The 23,472-nt window shown below is 42.7% G+C and overlaps 1 protein-coding gene across 3 annotated transcripts; it reads left to right on the top strand.

Moving 5' to 3' along the window:
- The first annotated feature begins 1,343 nt into the window (after positions 1 to 1,343).
- Positions 1,344 to 22,237, top strand: klhdc3 (kelch domain containing 3). 3 transcript variants are annotated; one of them, XM_041074057.2, is made up of 11 exons: positions 1,344 to 1,463; positions 2,988 to 3,217; positions 4,277 to 4,453; positions 4,681 to 4,796; positions 4,873 to 4,944; positions 5,989 to 6,202; positions 6,447 to 6,533; positions 7,391 to 7,499; positions 17,238 to 17,311; positions 17,938 to 18,016; positions 19,518 to 22,237. In XM_041074057.2, exons 2-11 carry the CDS (start codon positions 3,064 to 3,066, stop codon positions 19,582 to 19,584), a joined length of 1,149 nt encoding a protein of 382 aa, XP_040929991.1. In that variant the 5' UTR covers positions 1,344 to 1,463; positions 2,988 to 3,063; the 3' UTR covers positions 19,585 to 22,237. The 3 variants fall into 3 exon arrangements, with proteins under 3 accessions (XP_040929991.1, XP_029031753.1, XP_040929990.1); XM_029175920.3 differs by having other exon boundaries at positions 1,371 to 1,544; XM_041074056.2 differs by having other exon boundaries at positions 1,371 to 1,590.
- Positions 22,238 to 23,472: the final 1,235 nt, after the last annotated feature.

Below are 23,472 nucleotides of genomic sequence, written 5' to 3'. Positions count from 1 at the left end.
GCAAATACACAATGAATCAATCAAGAGTCCCACTAAGTGGAGCAGACCTGGGGAGGGTTGCAGGCAGACCTATGGCAGCTGGAACATGGTTATTTACCATAATCCCTTTAAAGGTCTCTACTTTCTCTCCAGCCTGACCATGTGGAGGCCAAGCTCAACTGACTGGCGCTCGCCTTCTATATAATTCATCAGGATAGTAGTCATTAAACATGAAGGCCTTTATGTCACAGTTTAAACCCAAAAACTCCCCATTGGCCACAATCCAACATCACAGTTCATTGTTAAGCTTATTTCATGTTCAGATATGCTGGCCCTGCACCAGCCGGTGTCGTGTGCTGAATGTTTTTACGCAACTTGATATTAAAGCACTGAGCTCTCCAGCCATGTACTGTTGCTTGGTAGCCAACATCTGTTAAAGCTCATGAACAGTCAAAATACACTATTTCATTTTTATTTTCATGTCAAAGGGCACCTTAATGACCACATCTGGTTACAGTGCATGTCCAATAATACCAAATAATCATGTTCTAATTCACAGTTGCGTTCATAAAGTGTGTGTGACAGCGCCATCTACTGCTGAAATTATGCTTGACACGCTATCGTCTTCCTAGAAGTGGGTCTGAGCCTTAACATGGATATTAAGAGACTAAATAAATAGGTATCAGCAGCATAACCATAGTTCCACATATTATTTTCTTCATATTTTTGAATGCAGAAAAGAGTATATGCAAAGGTTGAGACAAGTCATAGTTATGAAGTTTTGACATATTTATATATTTCTTCTATTACTTTTTTTTTTCGTCACCTCTAATTTATGGCCCCATCAAGTGTAAAGCTAGATCAGCAGTGTTAGTAATAGAAGGTAATAGTGTTTAGATGAATTTTAGTTCAGCTTTCATCAAGTAAAGCACAATATCTAGAAAGGAACCCCCAAAACCACAATCAGTGATATGCGAGCATTCAACCTAAAATTAGCTTTATTTCATTTAATGCACTTTATTTTAAAACTTAATTGGATTCGTGATTGGATATAAACCGTGCTCAATAAACGCCAACGTAAACACTTAAATAATATTTAATATCATTATTTACTTTAATATTAATAATAATATTTACTTTACTGGTTCGAATCTAGCCGCAGGAGTTTCAAGCCAGTGGCTTCCGTGTCGGTCCCGAGCCGGATAAATAGAGGAGTTGCATCAGACAGGTAAAAAACAAACATGTCAAAAAACAATCAAGCGAGTCGTTCTCTCCCTGATGTGAAAAAGCCGGAAGAAGTTAACTTTTTTTACTTTATCTATTATCCATGTGCAAACCAGTTTTCCCCGATACGCGATGGGCCGGCAGGGGGCGCTCGCGGACAGTTCTCTTCCTAACACGTCACGAGGGAGCCGGTAGTGACTCCCAGTGGATAGCACTGCCTGCTCAGACACCGCCTAACCACAAACGGCTCGACCTGCAAGGTAGAGGAATTACGTCCGTCCTGCCACGACTATCGCCGTAAACCAGACGGAGCGTCAGAATGCAAGGACACGCTGTTGTCGGTCAGTTCTCATTCGGTTCAAGTCAGCCCGCTCACAGCTATATAGGGTATGTTCTACAGATTAGCCTTAGCCTAGCATGCTACAGCTTCTGCCCCCTCTGTGCAAACAAACAGCTGGGCGATGTTATCATTACATGGGCTGCTGTACAGTTTGCGTTGTGGTCTGATAATTCAGTCTGACAGATAACGTGGCCGCTGTCACCCAGAGCCGCGTCTCCCCTGTTCAACAGCTAACGTCGGCTAGCTTGTGTGTGGCGTTCAGGGAACTGTAGTTACAGCTCGCTGTCACCGGGTCCAGATTAGCATTACCCTGATCCGTCCGGGATCTGATCCCAGTCCATGTAACCAAGTGAGGCACACGTGTTGGTGTGTATAATTTTCAGAGTTTCCGTTTTCTACGCAGCCGCTGTCATTTAGGTTTTCAGTGTCAACACCAGTTGCCACCTCATTCAAGCAGTATGTTGTTCGGCGAGTCAGTAGAATGTAGAAATTGCTTTTTATCCACCGCAGCTCTAACTGCACCTTTTCTCATAATCGACGTGGAAGCTGTTTACTTTCTGAAGGCAATGCTACTGAATCCTGTTTACAGTATCAGTAATAGGGCTTCTATATTATATTATCTATTATATATGATATTATATGGCTTCTTATCTCTTCAACAGTATGATAAAAATGAGTAGTCACTTACACTCTCAGACCTGAATTTACATTGACGTGTTACTATTGACTCCAAAAGACATGAAACAAATAATCAAGAACACAACATTTCTAACAAAGTGTTCTCAACTTGTGCTTAGCTCTGGCTCCTCAGAGATGTGTGTGCTAGAAATAGAAGGGCCCATGGTAAATGGTCGTCTGGGGGGTTATTTTTAAGACCAAACAAAGGTTGAAGGTCATTGAGAAAGCGAGTCCTTGAGACAGAAACAGCACAGGCCCAGTGGAGTTGTTTGTGAAACTTGTTATGTAGTTTCCAAGTCTAAATAAACTGAGAGCTTGGGTTTCACACAGCATTTTTAATTTGCATTGCCATCCAGTCCTGCGAAGCCAGCTACCAAGACACTCAAGGGCCAGTTTCCTCATAGCTGTCATTTGAATAGATTATATGTTCAACACCTCTGTAACCTCAGGAAGGTTGTTACAAAACTGTGTTAGTTTATGTGGAGAAATGTTGGGATGACACAAAAAGTAGCGTAGGTATTTAGTGATTCTATATTCAAAACATTGGTAGTGCAGTTGGAGGGTGCAGTGACGAGAGGTAACAGGAAGAAATAGGACCTCTTAAAATACTGTCCCAGCTCAGATAATGTAGGGGCTTGTGAAGCTGTCAGCACCGACAGAGGAGAGAGAGCAGAGCGACTCTTAACCCAAGAGGACAAACGGTTTGACGGCACCTCCCACTCGTCACTTGCTCTGAGCGCCGCTCCTCGTGTCGTTGCGATCGCAGGTTCCAGTGACGCTGGCCTGACGGGATCCAAGTGATGGTCTAAGGACTTGCAGTTGCAGAGGTGCTTGCGCGTGGAATGTTGCGCTGGTCGGTGCACCTAGAAGGAGGACCGCGGAGAGTCAACCATGCTGCTGTGGCTGTGGGGCACAAAGTCTACTCCTTTGGAGGCTACTGCTCTGGGGAGGACTACGAGACACTCCGTCAGATTGACGTGCATGTCTTCAACACAGGTAAATTGCCATTCTACATTATGTGTAATGATACATATGAATGTAGTTTAGGAACGCTAAGAAATTGGGTGTATGACTTCTTAACACTCCATTGGTTTCAAATGTGTTTGTGTGTTTAGCTGGTGTAGAATCTTTGTTTTTGGTATTAAGCTTCTTTTGAACAACAACATTAATAAATCAATCTCAAATACACACTGACTTGTAACAGAACATATATTTTAATAACACTTTTTTTACTTCAAGCAGTCACATACAGTTTTTGTTATTCGAGTTCGTAAGTAAAGGTAAAACATCTTATTGGTTGTAGAAGCGTCACTAGTTTTCAACGGTGACTTCACCAGCTGCCTTTCCATTGCGGTTTGTGGAGATCTTTCTGTTAGTTGCTTTTGCTGGTGCTCCCTGTTAAGCACAGGTGTTTGCTTTGGATGTGCCAGTTTAGCTTTTATAAAAGCGTTTCATGTGCAGTACTTTAACACCTGTGTGTGGTCAGCCATCTGCTGCAGGAGTTCACTACCTCCTGAAGTAGCTTGGACTCACCTGCTATTGCTTATCCCAGCATTCGTACAACCAAACCTCGGTAACGTGCCCTTGGCTGATTAAGATGGAAACGGCGCCGCCTTAGCTTTTGTTTCAGTATTCTGGCTTGTCACTCACTTTGTGCACCTTCTCTTTGAAGTCTGTTCTAAACCGGCGCTTGCTGTGTGTTAAAGTCCTTTGATTTTTTTTCACCCTTTTCTTTTCACATCTGTTTATTTAGACTTTTTACTTCTCTCTTTGTCTTTGAGCCCCTCAAAATAAATAAGTATATCAACTGGTAAATAAGCATTATTTCTTTCTTTCAAGTGCTTCACAACAGGTTGCTTTTTGTCATGGAGTAATGGAGAAAATGGAGAAAAAAAATCCTGCTATGTTAAGCATTTTTTTAAATTGTCACCGCTGAACTTTGACTTAATTTGAGTTTCACAACACCTTCCAGTTCTCACCCTGTGTTCTCTAGTTCACAAACCTGCTCAAGTTTTACATTACAACAAATACCTTTCTTTATTACTTATTATTCAGTGTCTTTGCGGTGGATGAAGCTGCCTCCGGTGAGGACGGGAGGACACGAGCGTGCCCGTGAAGTGCCATACATGCGTTATGGCCACACAGCTGTGCTGCTGGATGATATTATCTACCTCTGGGGTGGGCGTAATGACACAGAGGGGGCCTGCAATGTGCTCTATGCCTTTGATGTCAGTAAGTACACCTTCATCTAACTTGCGTACTTAAGTGACAGTTTTATGCACCTGTTTGATCATCATGGCATAAAGGAAGAGAAAAATGGTTTCATGTCAAGGAGGCAAAACACCTGCTTGTTTATGTTGTACATGAGTCACATGGTGTGTCAACTGTTTGTACTCTAAAAAAGAGGTTAGGGCCCCGACAGGAGAGCTTTGAGCTAACGCACTCTTCCTCATGCACAGACACCCACAGATGGTTCACACCCAAGATTTCGGGGACCGTTCCAGGGGCAAGGGATGGCCACTCCGCCTGCGTCCTGGGGAAGGCAATGTACATATTTGGTGGATATGAGCAGCTGGTGAGTTTATATCAGTCTTCACTGGTCCCTGAACATTAAAACAGAATTTAATTTGGGTCCTGTGCTTTTTTTGTAGGCTGATTGCTTCTCTAATGACATTCACAAGCTGGACACCACCACCATGGTTTGGTCGTTAATTAATGCCAGAGTAAGTTAAAATGTCCTGTTCTAATGTCTTAAAAACTGGAGCTGGTATTCGAAAAACCACAAAGAGAGAATCCACTGGCAGCATGCTCAGTTAAATTCAATGCTGGAAATGAGCAAACCATTGGTTATTAGTTTAGTTGGCAGTGTTGTTACGCAAACAGTGATATTGGCTGGGTACAAAGGCCCTGCAATGTAATGCAGCTCCCTGGTAGGGGGCCAAGCACAAAAAGCCTCACGGGGGATTATATACACTCCCCTTTTAGGAAATGCCATTTGTGTTTGTATGCTTTCAACCTGCTCATGTGAGAAATGCTTGTTATGTATATTTCAGACATCATCTCCAGTCCCTGAGGGGGGGCCCAGGGTAAATGTGGGGCATGGTTCGACAGTCCCCTTTTTTCGATTAGCGGTTATGATTTGGGTCTGCATGTGCTGCTTCCCGAGCTCAATTTGCTCCAGTCATTTTAATCCCGCATGCAGTACAGTGTATACTTGCTATTTGAATACCTGTAAAATGGCACAGACAACCTGTTTTGTAAAATTCCATTCTCTTCCACTCCTCTGTTTCTTATGCATTTTAAAGAGCCTGTTTCTTTGAATACAATTTGTGGAAACAATGGCAGCACATTCTGGAAAAAGAAGGTGTGTGAATGACTTTACCATAACTACAGACCAAGTAAATGCAGAGGACGTTAAGACTTACCTTTTGTTATGCACTTCTGCTGAAACTGATTAATTGCTATTATTCTGAGAAAGTGTTTTGCTAAGCTCATTACAACCCACCATGTACCTGTGTAAGACAGAGTGCTTAAGGGGTTTTATATTTAGTTGGTCACTAGATGGCGCTGTTAACTCAAATTAAATCTGTGAAGGTCAAACTTTACCCAGGTCATAATGAGCATAGAAAGTTTGACAAACATGAACAATGTTGAACTAAGTTATTTCATAATGTGTAGTTCAGGTTAATTAAGAACAAGGTTATTTTAATGTATTTCAGTGTAAAATTAAAACACTGAAATGTCCTTTTTGGGCTTCCTTTCTGCAGGGCTCTCCAGCACAGTGGAGAGACTTCCACTCAGCCACCATAATTGGGACAAAGATGTTTGTGTTTGGAGGGCGAGCAGATCGCTTTGGTCCCTTTCACTCCAATAACGAGATCTACTGCAACAAGATCAAAGTGTTCGACACAGAGACCAACTGCTGGCTGAACACTCCTTCAACGCAGCCGCTGCCGGAGGGGCGCAGGAGTCATTCAGCGTGTAAGTCGAACGCAGACTTGAAGTCACTGTAATGAACACTTTCCTCGTTATTGCATCGACAAAATTACAACCATCGCTAAACAAATAATGTAATGATTAAACAATGTAGTAAGTATTTGAAATATGAATGTATATGTTCTGTTCGGACGCTAATATAACAATTTAGGTCATATTTACTGTGCTTCACATTCAATTGTTCCTCCTGATACACTGAACCAACAAGTGTTTCTTTGTTTCCCCAAAGTCTCTTACAATGGAGAGCTCTACATATTCGGGGGTTACAATGCTCACTTGGATCGGCACTTCAACGACCTTTGGAAATTCAATCCAGGTGATTAACTGCAAATTTACATTTCAATGGGGAAAATAGTAAATAGGCTTGTGTGTACACTTACCTTGTTTGTGATCATTCTATATTTATGACTTTTTACCTCAGCATTAACAGTGGTTACACATGTTGGCCCACTTCTGTAGAGTGTAATTCACACTGTCTTCTACAGTCTGCGACAAACCCATAAACCTTGTTCTCTCACAACTACTGCATTTTTTGATAGTCATCATAATAATTCCAGATATTACTGACACATATGGTAAATTACTATTATGGTAACTTTTCATCTATTGTGTAGATGTGTGTACTCTGAATCTTTTGTTATTTGCTGTTAAACATCAAACCTATGTTTTGTCATCCAGTAGATGGCAGTACATCAATTACAGTTCTAATGGTCTTCTAAGGTCTGAATGACCTGTTGCTATAGAGATGCAATGATGCTGGTGGCTCAGAGTGTGAAACCAGCACAGTCTATCCTTATATGGAACAACCTGGAGAGATTTAGCACAGTCACTCATCACACTTGAAAAAAAGCAAAATAGCAGAAGAAATGAGATTCTATAAATGTGTTTTCTTGTTTTATTTTTCTTTTCTTTTCCCTGGCCCTTGTGTTTAAATATAGCAGTAGGCTAAATTAACTGCAGACATAATGGGAAGCCCCAGCAGGTTTATGTAACTGTTAACAGCTGAGACTTTTTTTGTAAAGCAGCTCCCACAGATCAAAATGTGTTGTGCCAAACAACCCAATTTGTGCTGAATCAAGACAGACTTTGGAAGTAAAGTCAGCTGATAGTGAAATGATAATTTCTACTCTTGTTATCTCAAATGTCTTGTTATCTCATGTGTACATGCTACAGAAGCCTTTTCATGGAACAAGGTGGAGCCGAAGGGGAAAGGCCCATGTCCACGTAGGCGGCAGTGCTGTTGTATGGTTGGAGATCGAATCATCCTCTTTGGTGGAACCAGGTGAGGAAGGAATTAATACTCAAACTACTTATTTTCTCTAAGCCCAGGGAATGTCAGATTATTTTAATAATTGCAATAAAAACAGTTATTCACTTGTAATATTTTACTGGTTCATATTATTATTATTATTATTATTATTATTATTATTATTATTATTATTATTATTATTATTATTATTATTATTATTATTATTATTATTATTATTATTATTATTGTTTAGGGGAAATGTTTACACATAGCTGCAAAAATTACATATCATGTTCACTGTTGACTGTGACTGACTCACCTTGCTGACATGACACGATTAAACTACTATGTGCCTCCTGAGCTATTGTTTGTGTAAGAGAACATACTGTAGTGTCACAACCAACTGATCAAAATATTAGTCTTCCATCAATTGAATATGATCAATTTAGGTGTTGTAGATTATGTTGGAAAACATTTGGCCACTTTTGGCTTTGAAATCAATGATGGTCGTCTAAAATATGCTTTAAGGTTTTTGGCTAACCTGCTTCTTGGAAAAAAATACATATTATACTTTATAATATAAGAATGTATTATATAATCGTATCATAAATATTCATTGCTGACTCTGTAGTTCACCTTTGATCTCAGAAAAAGAGTATCAATGTCATTATTGCTTGTTTATGGAGATTTTAGTTTTGGCTAACGCTGTAGCTCTTAACTCATTATTCAACTTGATCTTTAAAAGCCAAAGTGAACTAAATATTGAATTTTGAATCAATGTGATTAACATAAACTTTTTCAGTGCACGTCACTGTCCCCAAAAACAAATAGTCTCCACTTGGCAAAAATATGTGTTAGAAGTAATGTGAAAAAACTACTTTGTCAGTTCAGAGGTTGGCAGGAGTCTGGGATTGTTGCCAACTCCTTCATTTAAATTTATATATTTTGACCCTTTTCATTGTTTGTCCCAATCTTTATGATGCAGACAGTCTCAGGATGAATAGCATTCTGTGTTTTTGAGGAGTTTGAGCAGAGAGCATACCAAATGGGGGGTCTGGCTCCTGTAGACAACAGTCTGTGATGATTCCCTCGTTTGTCGTAAGTCAGCAGTGATTATCAGGGGATTGTAGCTGGTGAGATGCCACTGGGCCTGGTGACAGACTTGTGATAGGCCAGTAGCCAGTGGAGTAATGAGGTAGCCAACAGTGTTAGCATGGTCCAGAATGGTCTGGGACCAGGGTTACTGTTATCAGTGGGGCTGTGTTATCAGGCCGGCCCCACTGGGGGAGCCTGATAGTGACGATCAGGAGGCCGTGGATAAGGGTCCTCCCAGCTCCACTGCGTCTACAGGGCCTGAAGCCGTCAAGGCCTCTGCTGCTGATGAATTCGTTTTCCACCGCTCCAGCACCCAAATACGCAAGTGTAATCTGGATTCATCCATTATGCAACAACATTATAGCCATAATTAAACTATTAACAAATATAACAGTATAGTATTAACAGTAATTTGTCAAAAACATTATATATATATATATATATATATATATATATATATATATATATATATATATATATATATATATATATATATATATATATATATATATATATATATATTTATTTATTTTAATATTAACACTTCCATTTTAAATTTCTAGTTACAAGTAAATATATATATATATATTAAATAATCTAAAAATGGTGCTTGTAAAAACAGCTTTAGTCAAAAATCATTAAAGTGATGATAATGACACCTGATGAAAAAGGTTTAACGTAAAGAAATTGATAGTTGGTCCTGAAGCCTGTTTGGTTTCTCGGGATTAGGACAGGATGGGTTTGGAGGAGTCATGATTTCCTGTTGTGAGCAGATAGGACTGGGGTTGAGAAAGGGAGTGTTTCAGGGGCAACTTGAATGATGGAGGATGTTGGCTGAGCAGAGGCAGAAATCAAACACCACGTAATATCTACAACATCCTGTCTAAACCTTTCAAGGCAGATTTCATTAAAGGAAACCAGAGCCAGTGAGTGTTTCACCTTAAGATAAATGCTTACGGAAAAAAAAAACATGGGTGGAAAAAAAACTTGTTCATAGTTGAGAACATTCAAATACAGTTGTTTTAAGTCTGCTAAGATGTTTTTTCCCCGTTACTGTACAAATGAGAACATGATCCCTGCAGGCTCTGAGCGTGTTGGCCACACAGGTCCTCCTAAGCAGCGCTGCGGTTCTGTTGTTTACACGAGCTCTCATAAGCCTCTTACACACAGGAACTCTCATAAGCACGTGCACACACATAACTAAGACATAAACACACAGTGCAAGTGTCTTCTAATTATTCCTTTATTATCTGTCTTCTACTAAAAAGGTTTAAAGCTTCGTTTTGTGCTTCAACTTCTGCCTCGATTGACTCTGATTACTGTTAGAAGGATCAACTCTATACGTGGATGTGTGTTTTTTTTTATTTGCCACTACTATTTTAACATGAAATTATCTTTTAAATCAGTAATTACCGTGTTCTGTGTTTACTTTGGCATGAATGAGCATTAGGGCAGTTAATGGGGCTAAAAAGTTATTGGTGTCTGTCTAAGTGCAGCTGACAAATGTTTGCACAGGCTGTCATGAATTATTTGTTGGACACCTTGCTTGTATTCCTTGTGGGGCTCCTCATTTTGCCAAGTCTGCCAAGGAAATTGTGTTGAAATTTATGGTCCACGACTTGTTTTCTCGGGTTGGTTGTCCTTTCAGACTGATCCAAAACAGAGCCCTTCTGTTGATATTTATACACAGCTGGATGTTTATTTTACCTGCAGGAATTTGTTCAGGAATAATTTATTAAACTGTTAAGTCTAGCTGCTTTTTGCTTTCAAATGATCTTCACATAACACAAAGGTGTGAACACATATATTGATTGTTATACAGTGTAGTTGTTTGGCAAACATATAGATGTTGAATTCTCCAATGTGTTTGTAGTGTAGTGTGCTTTTGGGCCACACTTGCATTTCTTTGGGGAAAATCAGTGTACGTGTGTGAGTGCGGATGACAGGCTGGGAATTAGTGGCAGCCTATTGAGTGCCACTTACATCAGCGTAAACAGGCCTGGGGAGCTGCAGAAAGGCGCGAAATTCTGCCCCATCTCTGATTTATGACCTCAGGGAGCATTCTTTCTCACAGAGTGCAATTTGATATACCCTCAGAGCCTCTGCTACACTCATTTACTGAGACCTGCTCACTGCCCCACGAAGGACGACCCGCGCATGACTAACTCCACCTGCACCGACCTTCACCTACACACAGTGACCAGAATACGAGCATGTAGCTATTTATTCATCACCCAAGGAGCTGAATACTGCTCGTGTTTTTGCCGTACAACAGCGCCACATAGATTATGGATCACCCGCTGAGTCTATGTTGTCATCGTTGGCATTGATCACACTCTGTGTATAATTGCTTACGAAAAGCCCAGGTTGAGCTAAATCAGGAAGCATTTTGGGCTTGGGAACAGGGCATCCTACGAGGTGCAGGATGTGAACAAGGACATGACAGATTGGCATGCTGGGACGAGACAGCTAGAAATCTGTGAAGGCAAATCTGGCACTGGTCCTTGAACTACTTGGACATGATGATGCATATTCATTTCATTGGTTCATTTATATTTTTACAGCGACAAGTATTTATGACTCAGCAAACACTGTAAAGATGACTGACTTTATATAAAATTAAATGTGTTCATTTTTTATTATGCAAATGTTTCAGCCTCTTAGAGTTTGTGCCTTTTTAACCATGCAGCATGTGACTGTGGGTGGTTTAAACTGCCTATTATAGTAAGCAACATAGGCCTCTGTCGGTTTTGTTCATTGGCCTTTAGCAACCAATGAGTCCATTTGATGTCGTCACTGTCCTCAGGGAGGGTCAGGTAATGTGTCTGATTCAGATGTAATCCATTGACATCAGAAAGGTATTATCTGTATTCATGTGAAGGCGGCAATAATAGATTCTCCAGGTGAAAACTTCCATATTCAGACCAGCTGCCATGGCTGGAAGCTGAATGGAAGTAACCCAAAGTTCATGGACAGCCCCCAGATGCTGACTACATATAATCCTGCCTCCAGCTAAATGCTATTTAGAAAGTGTGGGCATTTATTTATTGTTTCTAAATTAGATAAAATTGTCCTTTTGATTTTCCAATATGTTTTTTAATGTGTAACAGCATTTTGTCGTTCAGGTAGCAAAAGTGAACTGTGACTAATGTTTTCTATAAGACAGCATTTGGTCTAAGGCTTGAGAAGTCTTTTCATTTAAAAGTCCTGCCATGCAGAAAACATGTCACTAACTTTAAGCTGCAAGCTTGTAAACCAGATGAACTGCAAATCTGTGGGTGATGTCACACCTCACTGTGCCCACGCTATGCAGAAAATAATCTAGAGAAAGTTTGTTAGTTGTAGTAGAATAGAAATTTAATTCTAGAGCCGTTAAACCCTCTAGCCTTTGTCTTTAATTCATATGCAGTCAACATGTTCCTACTATTATGCTTCCAGGACATGGTGTCTTCAAGCTGAGAAGCTACGCATGTGAGTCTTGAAAAAGCCCTAAAATATCACTGTGCATCATGATTCACTTCCTTTGGTTCAGAATTTTAGTCAAACGGCATTAGTTGCTGTTGGCCACTGCTGAGATTTCCTTCTGGTCTGTGCTTAGCACAGAGGCTAGTGGGACCCATTCCATCACTCTTGTTTCCGGTGAAGTGTGCGTTTGTCTGTCTGGGAGTATTCACATGACTAAATGACTCACGGCTCCTCTTGTCAAGCTGACGTCAGAGTGGTGGATCTAAACACGCGCTTACTTTGCCAGCCTTAACGCATGTGTTCCATTTGGAAATATGCAGATCTGCTGGGTACAAATGCTTGTTGATGCCAACCCCAACAATAGATGTGGAAATATTTATGCTCATTAACCTATTTAGTAGAAAATCTTAAATATATTAGTAGATGTGTTAACAAGCTGTTCCAATTCAGATTCAAACAAACTTTTCAGTTTTCCTGTCATTGTGAAGGCTAAGTGTGTGGCTTGTGTACTCTGAGAAAGGGGGGAGACCACATAGCAGGTAATCTCACTGCTAGCCAAAACATTTCACACCCACCCTCTTGTTTAATCCACCAAAAGCTTTCCATGATATTTAATCTGTGTGGAATCTAACTAATCACATCCAAACAGCACGTTCCTGAACTGGAGCGATGCATAGCTCGGTGATTTTGTTTAATAGACCAAGAAGGTCAAAAGCCTGGTACCTTTATATCACCTACGAGGGCATTGTGCAGCTTATCCCTGGCTAAAAAGGCTGCTGTTGTGATAATCCAGCTTGTTAAAGTGTGGCTTGTTATCACTGTCTAAAGTGCCAGTCAAATTTTAGACTAAACACTGCATTCAGCAAGAGAAGAACCGATTCTGAAGGGCTTTTATTTTGTTATTAGATACTGAATAAAAAAAAAAAAACTACTCATGGTTTAGAAGTTGTTTGATTGTTTAAGTAAAATAAACCCCTAATCCCTATGATGCATTTACAGCAGCCCATAATATCTTAAAATCAGAACTTGGCTCCAAGGAAACATGGCTATCACCAGCACACGGAGTTTGATGCCGCACACATGTTGTCAGTTGGCCCTCAGTGTCAAAGGGTAGGCTGCAGAAGTTTCCTTTATTATTGACTGCGTGCATGTGCGTGTGTGTTTAGCATGTCTGAGATAAAGCTGTCAAACAGTGGAGGTGACCTCAGCAGGATATGGGGCATCCCGCACGTGGCGGGACAAGACCTCGGGGCAGCACAGCAACACTGTGATTTACTCTTCAAAGACAAGCTCATGATAGTATTTCACCTGCATCTTAACCCTCCTTAACCCAGTAACGGGCTGTGTACATTAAGGAGTCATAGGGTGGAGTGTTACACAGCAGCTCAAATAAACAAGCTGCATACGTGATGCTGTTGTTCACATAAACTAACTTGTCCAAATAGTAGTTTGTCTTTGACAACAAAAACGTCTCTGTGGAAAAGTAAAAATCAACCAAAGCACAGCATAATTGTACGTATGGCTGTTTATTCACAGCCTTTACTTCGCAATAAGCTAACACACTCTGGAATACGCTCCTGTCTTATCACGAGTCATCCATTTATTACAACTGTGTGGTTGTATATGTCAGGACTTTCCAACCAACAGTCTGGCGGTGGCTTCATTCTTATGAGCTGGTGAGAGGAAGTACCTTATTTTTCTAGAAATAAATTTGCTGACTTCACAGAAGACTGCGACAACCTTTTGACCTCCTCCTCTATATTAACCAGGTGCGTGTTCAAGGCTGTTACGCACCATTAAATGTTCTCTTCCTCAATGCAAAGGCAACAAAGCTGATAACCTTTCTTAACAAATGGTCTAAAATAGTCCCTAAATAAGAGTGTGTGTGTGTGTGTGTGTGTGTGTGTGTGTGTGTGTGTGTGTGTGTGTGTGTGTGTGTGTGTGTGTGTGTGTGTGTGTGTGTGTGTGTGTGTGTGTGTGTGTGTGTGTGTGTGTGTGTGTGTGTGTGTGTGCGCGCGCGCTGGCCCAGTTGTCTTCCAGTCCACATCCAGTTTCGTTCACAGCAGCTGCAATCTGAGATGCATGCTTCAGTGGTGGCTGGCATCCTCTCTGCCTAATCTTAAGTCAGGCGTCTCTCTCTGGGAGCCAGCTGTAGTTTGTGTCTCACCCTCTGCATGGGGCTTAGGTCTGGCCTGCCACCGGGCCTAATCCACTGTCCAGCCACGGCCCAGGAGGGGGCATAGATATCTTGGTAAGATGAGGTGAGACGGTGAAGATTAAGCCAGAGAAATGAATGAGAATCTATCATTTTGTGATAACTGAGTCGGTTGGATTTGTTTGGGAGTTTCCCTCCAAAACCTTTGCAGGTTTCGTAATAGTCAGACGAAACCCTTCTATCGTATTGGGAGGCTTCAATTCAGAACTCAAATATTTTTACCTTTTGCATTGATGGTAAAAGTACAAAACAGACACTTTGTTATTAACAACCATCTGTGACAATTTAATTGTTCCATATTTTTGATAATGAATAAATTAAATAAATTAAGTATTTCTGTCCACAGCTGTTTCATGAGCACATGTCTGGCCATCCTGATAAGATGTCCTGCAGGAAGTTGTTGCTTGTGATGAGTTCCTGTTTGGTGGATGGTTCTAAAGGACCAAAGTTCAATAGGTAGTGGAGAAACATGCAGATTGAGGATGTGGCCAATGAAGCCAATGAAAACATGTACAACAGCAGACCTGTGTGCCTTTGTGTTCAGGAAACAGAGGCGTCACTGGTGGACTTTCTAAAAGTTTGCGTGCAATTAAATTCCTGAACACTTAGTGAACACAACTCGTTGTTCCCAGGCTCTGTGGCGTTTCCCTCATTAGTTTTAGGACAGTAGTTAAGCTCTTCTACCGTTTTTGAGACCTCTGTGTGGAAGATAATGAGGTGGAGCAGCCAGTGCATTACTAGAAAGGACTGGCAATTGGGTGATTAGACACGCTCATTTGAGTGTTGTTTGAAATAGCAACCGGTGTTTTTTTAGTGGGGGAGCAGCATCACTCAGTCCTCATTCAGACTGGGAACCGCTGCTGCAGCAGGGGGAGGAGCACTTTCACACACACGGATACTTTGCTGATCGAGTAACAAAGTGACCCATCAAACACCAGGATGCCACATAAAGTCATGGGCTGTGGTTTCGCTGCTTCCAACTCCTAGCAGCCCCTCAGACACCTCTGACCACCCCTTTCTTCTTCCCCTCTTTCTCTGATCCCCTACAGCCTCTTCCTTTTTTGTGGTGACCAATAAAGCATTGCCGTCCTCTCATGTTGTGCCGAATTTCACACCCAGGCTGACATTATCCACGAGCACGCGAGAAAGCCGTGTCCCAGGCTATGCGGTCTCCGTTTCTCTTGTTGGTCCCATTAAAGCATCCTCTTATCTGCACCCTTTCACGCGTCAGCATCCAAGGCTAATACTCTCTCTCCGTGTGAGCTCACACAGTAGTTGACAGCTACTGCAGTGTGCTCTCCAGATAGAGATGCTACTTGTCATTACTTCTCTAATGGAGACAGACTCTTGTTGTTGTTCCCACTTCTAAAAATACAGTATCCAAAGTGACACATTTGGATTTTTCCTTTTCATTTATTCAAGCTGAGCTGTTGATAAGGGCCAACTAAAGCTGCACAGAGGCAAAGCGCAAGCAGGTGTGTGTGTGAAAACATAAAATACAGTGACAGTAATAGGCCCAGTCTCATTTACTCCTCATCCAACCCACCCAGTTAATGTTATAAGGTTCCAAACAATCCAAACCAGGATGAAGTTTCCAGGGGACAAGTTTAAAAGTCAGGGGGGACACTGGTTCAAAATAATGGCCAATACCTTGCTTGCAGTTTAACATATATCAACATTCCGTGTCCATTTTAGTTGTCTTAAGAGTTTTCTTAATTTTAAAACCTATACCAATTAAAAGAAAGCTAGTGTCAATCCTGCGGGAATGTTGTTTCCAGTGGTGCATGCTCAGATGTCCAATCATAAAGGGGCCTCGGGTGGTTAAAGGTGTTCTGACGAAGCTGCATGCTATAAGCCCGGGTGGATCACCTCCTGGGGGGCAGGGGGCGTAATGACTTCCACAGCTGGTCCCCTGGGGCGGCCGCGCTCGTGCTCTGCACCTCTCGTGGCCACTTTAAGACACCACCGTGTTTGTTTAGGGAAGATTAGCAACGTAAAACCCTTACAACATCCTGAACACGCAGCGAAAGGGAGGACACGATGGAGAGGACGGGAGGACAGAGGAACAGAAATGGATGGAGGAGCAGATGCATGTATTGTCCTCACCAAGTGGATAGTTTGGCTATGAAGGAAAATGCCATTGGTCTAAATTCCCCTGCATTTCTTTTCGTAGAGCATCAGCAGTACTGTAGTGGTCTGAGGCGTCTTTGGTTGGACACATGCCCGCCACAGAGCTAGAAAGCATCTCATGAACCTGCCAAATCTGCCATTCTCCATCACAGATATTATGGGCACTAAACATTTCAGTGAATGACCCTGTTTGCAGTTTTACACTACCCAGAGGACAGTTTCATCCAAAGTGCATTTTATCTGCTAGTCTGGACACGGCCCCTGGTGCCCAGTTGTTCTGGATATTAATGATAATGTGCATAAAACATTTCCAGGAATACTTACTGCCTTGTGAGAGTTAATCTTCCTAGAAGTATTTATTCAGCTCTCGAAGTCTGTGGATTGTTGCTTCGAGTCGCATTTTTTTAAACTATTTTTAACTCATTTCAACTGGTGGAGTTTTCCATCTTAATGGACCGGCTTAACGATGCAACGCGGCGACTGAGGCTGCGGTGCGCCGGGTGCCACAGGTGTGTGCTTAGCCGCGGCAGGAAACAGATGTGCAGTGATAACGCCGGCTGCACGGGTGGGTCTGGGAGGCTATCATCGCGGGCCAGCCTGCCGTCTCGCTGCGCTGCTCGGCTTCCTGTGGGCCTAAATCACGCCAGCTCATGATAAGGGGAGCGGAGCTGCTGGCAGATTACAAAGACTAGTGATTAAGGAAAGATTCCTAAGTTAATATAGAGGAGCCTGTCGATAAACAATTATGGGGAATTCTTTGAAGGGAAGAAACAATGAAGTTGATCCATATGTAAGAATTTATTACTGTCCTTATTGACCACATGCACTAAAGAGCGTTATCCTGATTACTCTCATTTTCTTTACAGCCCCTGTCCAGAGCAAGGAATGGGAGATGAATTTAACCTCATGGATCATTCAGACCTGTACATCTTAGACTTCAGTAAGTAACCTTCTCAATTTTATCAGAAATAATCAGGTCTGAACTCAAGTTTTATTTTCAGCCAATGCATCACTGCGTCATCCCTCACCTGCCTTGCGCGGTCACGTGGGGCGCTTCCGTCTCCTGCGCGACCATATTTGGCCACATCCTCCCTGTGCCGGGGCAGCCTGTAATGCCGTGGGGCCGCAGTCACGGTTTGTGTAGGTGGGCTTACATGGGGAGCGTATGGGACTGGCAGTGCCCAGTGACTTCCCCTGTGGCACCTGCCTCAACGTGCCAGTCGCATGTGCCCTCACACCGGTTATCTGCAGACATATGGTTGATTGTCCGTGGCAGCGATGGTGGTTGTGAGGAAACCTTGGTATTAGAACAGATATAATGAAAGCTTGTTCACCGTGGTGATCGATTCTTACGTCATCATGACCCTGACATCATTGTGTGTGGATACACAATAGTGGTTTCAGCTGCTGTTGTGTCATGGTACTGTAAAAACCAAACATTTTCCATCCATTCTGACCTTTGTATATGTTATGGTAAATTCCCACAGCTGAAATAGATATTCCTAGCCTGAGTATGATCAGTGTCTGTGATCAGTATATGATTCATTTTTCTTTCTTTCTTTCCAGGCCCTAATTTGAAGACGTTATGCAAAATAGCTGTTATCCAGTACAGTCTGGAGCAGTCAGGACTCCCACATGATATCAGGTCAGAATATCATCCTTGTCTGCAACACAGAACTGACATATTGTTGTTTGTGCTGTTTGTATTATGTTCGTCATGAATGTCCCCAATGTCTCTCTGTAATGAGGGACTTTTTCAAAGAGGCTAATTATGACCCATTATCCTTCATGTAACTATGTGTAGGTTTTACTCCAGCTTTTGTCTGACTAGTACCTACGTGTGTAGTTTATTCACAATTATATCGCCCTCAAACTAATGGCCTGATTATTTATGTATAGAGAAGTCATGATGGCACATTATTACTGTCTGTTCATTGCCTGTGTAAAATTTGCACAAAAGGTGCTAAGATGCAGACTAGAAAAGCAGGAAGAGGAAGTAATCATTGTAATGTTAAGCTACACATACATGCAGCCAAACCAATTCAGAAGCCACATGCTCAGAAACCTGGTGCCTAGAGAGGTACAGTCTATAGAGAAGGACACCCTGACAATGAGCATACAAACCTAATTGTTTTTGTAATTATGAAAGCTGCAGCCAACACTGATCAGTATTAATCACTGAGAACGATCAGTCCCAACACTAGTTATGAAACGGTTTGCTGTAGTTTAAAAGTCATTTGTAAATCTCTGAGACACAATAAATCAACACCTTAGTGACATCATTTTTCAGAAAAGCTGCTATGTGAACAGCTAGTTGCTGAATGATTGATTATCTCTGTCTTGTAGTTAATATTAATGTCTCTACTGTTTCTGTGTCATCACATGCAGACAGGATGTAACGGCATTAGTCAGCGCCTCAGTTGCAGCAATCCTGTTGTCTTTACTCAGCGCTTCCTTCCATTTGCTGCTCGAGCTCCTAGTTTGTACCTAAGTAAAAAAAAAAAAAAAAACATGAAGAATGAGGAACATTCACCTAAAAGAGCTGAAATAAGTGGTTGTACACCAGGACTTCTCTTGCGTCACCACTGGCACCTTGCACATTCACCCACTTCTGCTGTTTGCAGTTGTGTTTTTAACCCCTCTCAGATTTATTCGGCGGGGTCACAGGGCTCTGGTTAACTCCCTTTGCCCCTCACTGGCATCTCCAGGCCCAGTGCCAATCTCACCTCTTAAGCACAAACGCGCATAACAAAATAACGAACAAAGCAATTGAGAAGGAGTGAGTGTGAAACCAGAGCCAGTGATAACAATCTGGAGCTCAACCTCTGACCTGTCATCAGGTCAGCACTAGACCCTGTTGTCAGCCCGTGCTCCTGGTTCTCATGTTACAGTGGGGCCTCCTCTCATCCTTGTCCACATCATAGGCCCTAATGTGGACAAGGGGGGGACACCGGGTGACAGCAAATGTCTCACAATTGCTTGATCGAGTGTCAGTGCAGTAGATTTGCATTGACTCAGAATAAGTTACATTGAATAGAACCAGTTCATGATGAACATCACGCTGGTCTTTCCCTAATTAATAAGTCAAACAGTCAAATTGTTGTTACATTCAAAATGTAATTTAATTCTTCTCTTCCTCGCCTCAGGTGGGAACTAGCAGCTATGACCACCAACAGCAACATCAGCAGGCCCATCTTCTCGTCCCATGGCTGAACCTTGGGCAGAGCCAGAACTGTGTCAGGGCCGTGGGTTTTCTTCTCTCTTCTCACCAGGACTCTCTTCTGTACAGTTCGGAACTGCCTCTTCTTTGTTTTCTCACATTCTTGAAGTGGAAACACTCACCACCGACCAAAATATCCTGCCTGTGACTTCCGCGGACACCGTGGCCGTTTTCGTGTCTAAGGATATTTCAACAGCTCAAGCGCAGATTGTGTGAGACGTAAATGATTCACACCCGTCCACCCGTTTCTAGCCTCTCTAGGAATCCAATCAGCCTATGATAATCATAGACTTCTAATCTTAAGCACAGGAAGAGACGAGAACTTCAGCCGTTGGTGTTGAGAGCCAACCTCTTTGCTGAGCGCGTCCCCTTGACGCTGTGCTCGACAGGTCTCCCCGGAGAAGTAAATGTGACCCTTCTGCTCCAGACACACAGAGACTGAGATGGTCAAGCGTTTGTATATTGTGTAAACTATCACATTGACTGGTTTTCAATGCTTAGCTTTATCCTTCTCCATCATGACTCGGCTGGCACCCCGCCGCTCTTAAAGGTGATTTTCAAGGCACCTGAGAGCAGCAGTCTGCCTTGTAAAGTCTATCTACCTCCCTCAGTAACATGAATCATTAAACCTTCAGTCTAACTTCCCACTCATGGCGCAGCTACTGTCCTCCTTTTAAAAAGCTGGGGGTAGTACTAGTAAGTGTGATTCACCTGCCACACCCCTGTATTCTGTTCTTCAGTGCCAAATCTAAAAGGGGAACATGATGCAAATGTGAACTGTGTGTAAACTCACGGTCCTGCCCGCGCAGAGCCCGGTTCCTTCAGTCTGCCTGTTCCTGTGCTGCAGTTCATCACTTTTGGACATAATATAGTTGTACTTGTAGACAATCCAACCAGCATTTAAACACTCTTCTTCTGACCTCCCTGATCACTCTATGGGCACAATAATAGTTTTTAACAACCATGTGTGAAGCTGAGTCTGAGCTAAGGTAAAAATGCTAAAGGGCTGTTACAAAGACACATCTTTAAAATGATAGAGGATAATTCAGATTTGGGTGTGCTTATTTAGGTTATGTGTTAAATTTAGTGGTCAAATTACCTTTAAAGGATAAAGTTGGAGATTTTCTATATTTTTGAATACATTTACTGATTATTTCCTTTCCAGACGTGTCCCAATTGATGGTATTAATTAGAATAATATGGAATATCGCCCGTCACTGACTAGAACAGTAATATGGCATGATGTTACAGTGCATGAGTAGGTGAGGATGAATGTACAGTAAGAAGAGTTGCTATTAATACCTTTTTGTATTCTGACATTTTGGCTGTGGATTGTAGCCCCGTCTGGTCCTTAAGCCCGGCGGTTCTAAAAACTAGGACCTGGGAACAGGAAATGTAAGCACATGTGAGCTGCTTCACTGCTTTTCAGCGGGTCTTCGGGAACAAGTGCGCTGCAGTTCCTCTGTCCCGCCACAGAGTAAAATGTGTGCAACAATCAGTCCCTGCTTAGCTAGATTTAAACCCAGCAGGGCTCTGGGTCCCAAACAACAGCACTGACTGACGCCGACCTTCATAGTAAATGTTTACAGATCTGTGTATTTGATGTGAAGCAGTGTAAAAACAATCAAAAATGCAGGTTGAAGTCACCAAATAGCTGCACTAAAGCCATTTGTGGCGCGTTAGGCCTTACAGAGCGAAAATGTTGATGCTGCTTTTTGCCTAAGTCGACTAAAGTGTGAGACGTCCGCCTCCCGAAGTGTGAATTTTACTTACAGACTGGTGGTGCCAACGGGACTCGCGGGCCTAACGTCCTCTGCACTGCAGACGCACATGGACATATCACGCTCTTAAAGATGTGTCAGTACCCTGCTTACTTGTGAATCCACAGAGAAGCTAATCTTGTGTTCACACTAAAGATCTTGTAAAGGAATCAAACTGAGAGACACCACACTGCTGTCTACAGGCTGGATTTCTTCTTTTGGAGTGAAAGTCATTTTCATTTTTACATCAGGATTTCGGGCCTTTTTCATTGTTTGTAAAGATAACGGGTAATGGTAATTGAGTCAAGACCTTTAGGAAATTACGCTAAATGCTAATATGGTCTTTTTGGTCAACAATTAAGTAACTGCACAGCAGATTTTCCCAGTGGCATCACTTATGCAGTGCTGACGCTGAGGGTAGTGATTTAGCCTTTTACAGTTGCAATGACCGTGATGGGACAAACCCCATGAAAGTTGTGTTGTCTGTCCCTTTTTTTTAACTCTGTAAAGACACACTTCACCATTAGAAGCAGCAGAGTAAAGCCCTAAGCTCTGCTTAAATAATTCAGCAGCAGTGATTTTTTGCCAATCAGAAGTATGTGACCAGACTGATTTAATGCCAAGACGTTGTATTGTGACTTTAGGACTAGCATCGTGTAGGTGAATAAATCCTAAACAGCCGAGAATGAGGATTGAGAAACAAACAAGAACAAGTATGACATGTATTTGGGTTCATTTTACAACAGTGCAGGCCGATGCTTGTTTTTATTTTCTATTTTATACGTTTTTAGAGGAGATGCTGTATCTGTCGAGGTTGGTCTAGACTTCCTGTGCAATATCCTTTATAATTGTCTCAACAATAAAGCTGAAACCATTTGACTTGTTACTCTTTGGTCAATGTCTTTTAAAAGGGGTTTGCTGTTATTTTAACCTTGTGCTTCTTGTCATTGTTGGACCCCAGCAAAGCTTATTAAGAAATCCAGATGTGTCTTTTATCTGTGGAATGACGTCCTCCTGGACCTACTGTATGTGACTTTAGAGTTACCAGCTCTTTGAACCCCCCATCTATGCACCAGTCGGCCTGTCTGATAGCCCTCACCGTCTACTTTAGTGGGTACCGAGCAGCCGTGGTGCCACCGACACCCCCCCCCCCCCCCCCCCCTCCCCCACGGGCCCAGACACTACCTAATGGGATGCGTGCGGCTGTTTTGGGGGGTCCCATCATTAGAAAGCGCCTCACCCCTGAAACCCCAGCCTCTGCCTGCAGGAGCGGCCTGGCAGTTTGCTCCTGTCTGTCACCAGCCCCGTGCTATAAAGCCAGCGTTATCTGCAGTGTTAAGTGCAGGCCACAGACGGAGGGTCAGCTTAAAGTGAGGCGGCAGAGACACCCTGTCCCGCCTGAACCCACCGCACACAGGAAGGAAGGCTGCGCCGGGTCCCTCCTGTCTGTCTGGCCCCGGAGCCTGCTCCGGCCAGCGACGCAGGCGCTAATGCAGGGAGACACTCAGCCAAATGACTCTGTAATTTCCCTTTAGGACTCAGACGATCCCAGCGGCCCTTGAGAATCAGACTGAGGATTTGTTCAGAGTGATTTGTTTTGTCTTGCCCCCCCCCACCCCCCATTCCTGTCCAATTATCTCACTCAAGTTCGAGTTTTCTGCGCGCAGTATTAAGCCCACTAAATTGGGGATTTGAGAGAAGCGGCATTAGGAGAACAGGAGCCCTCGGCGAGTGGACGCTGGAGGTGCGGCGCTTGATGGAGACGAAGGCAACAAGTCACAAGTTTTTCACACTGACTCACTGTTTAGTTCTTCAGGCCAATGCAAAAATAGCCGCTCTGGGATGAAGCGGCGTCTTTTCGCCCGGAATGGTTTCTTAGTCATGTTGTGCGAGGCTCATAATCTGCTCATCTGCTGAGGCGCTGGTTCTGAGCGCGTGGCCCAGCCTCAGCGCGTCACATTTGCAGACCTGTGGCTTAATTCCTTTCCAGCAGGGGTTTAATTGAGTGACTAACACACACAGTTAAAGCCCTCTGAAGACAAAGCGCCATAGCTGCCCGCCTTCGAAGGCTGTTCACAAATCAAACAGTGACGCATCACGCTGGTTTTCTGCTGTGACATG

Source organism: Betta splendens, chromosome 15 (assembly GCF_900634795.4).
Source record: "Betta splendens chromosome 15, fBetSpl5.4, whole genome shotgun sequence".
NCBI classification, from domain to species: domain Eukaryota; kingdom Metazoa; phylum Chordata; class Actinopteri; order Anabantiformes; family Osphronemidae; genus Betta; species Betta splendens.
The sequence above is the reverse complement of the archived record's forward strand: the minus strand, read 5'-3'. Positions and strand labels throughout refer to the sequence as shown.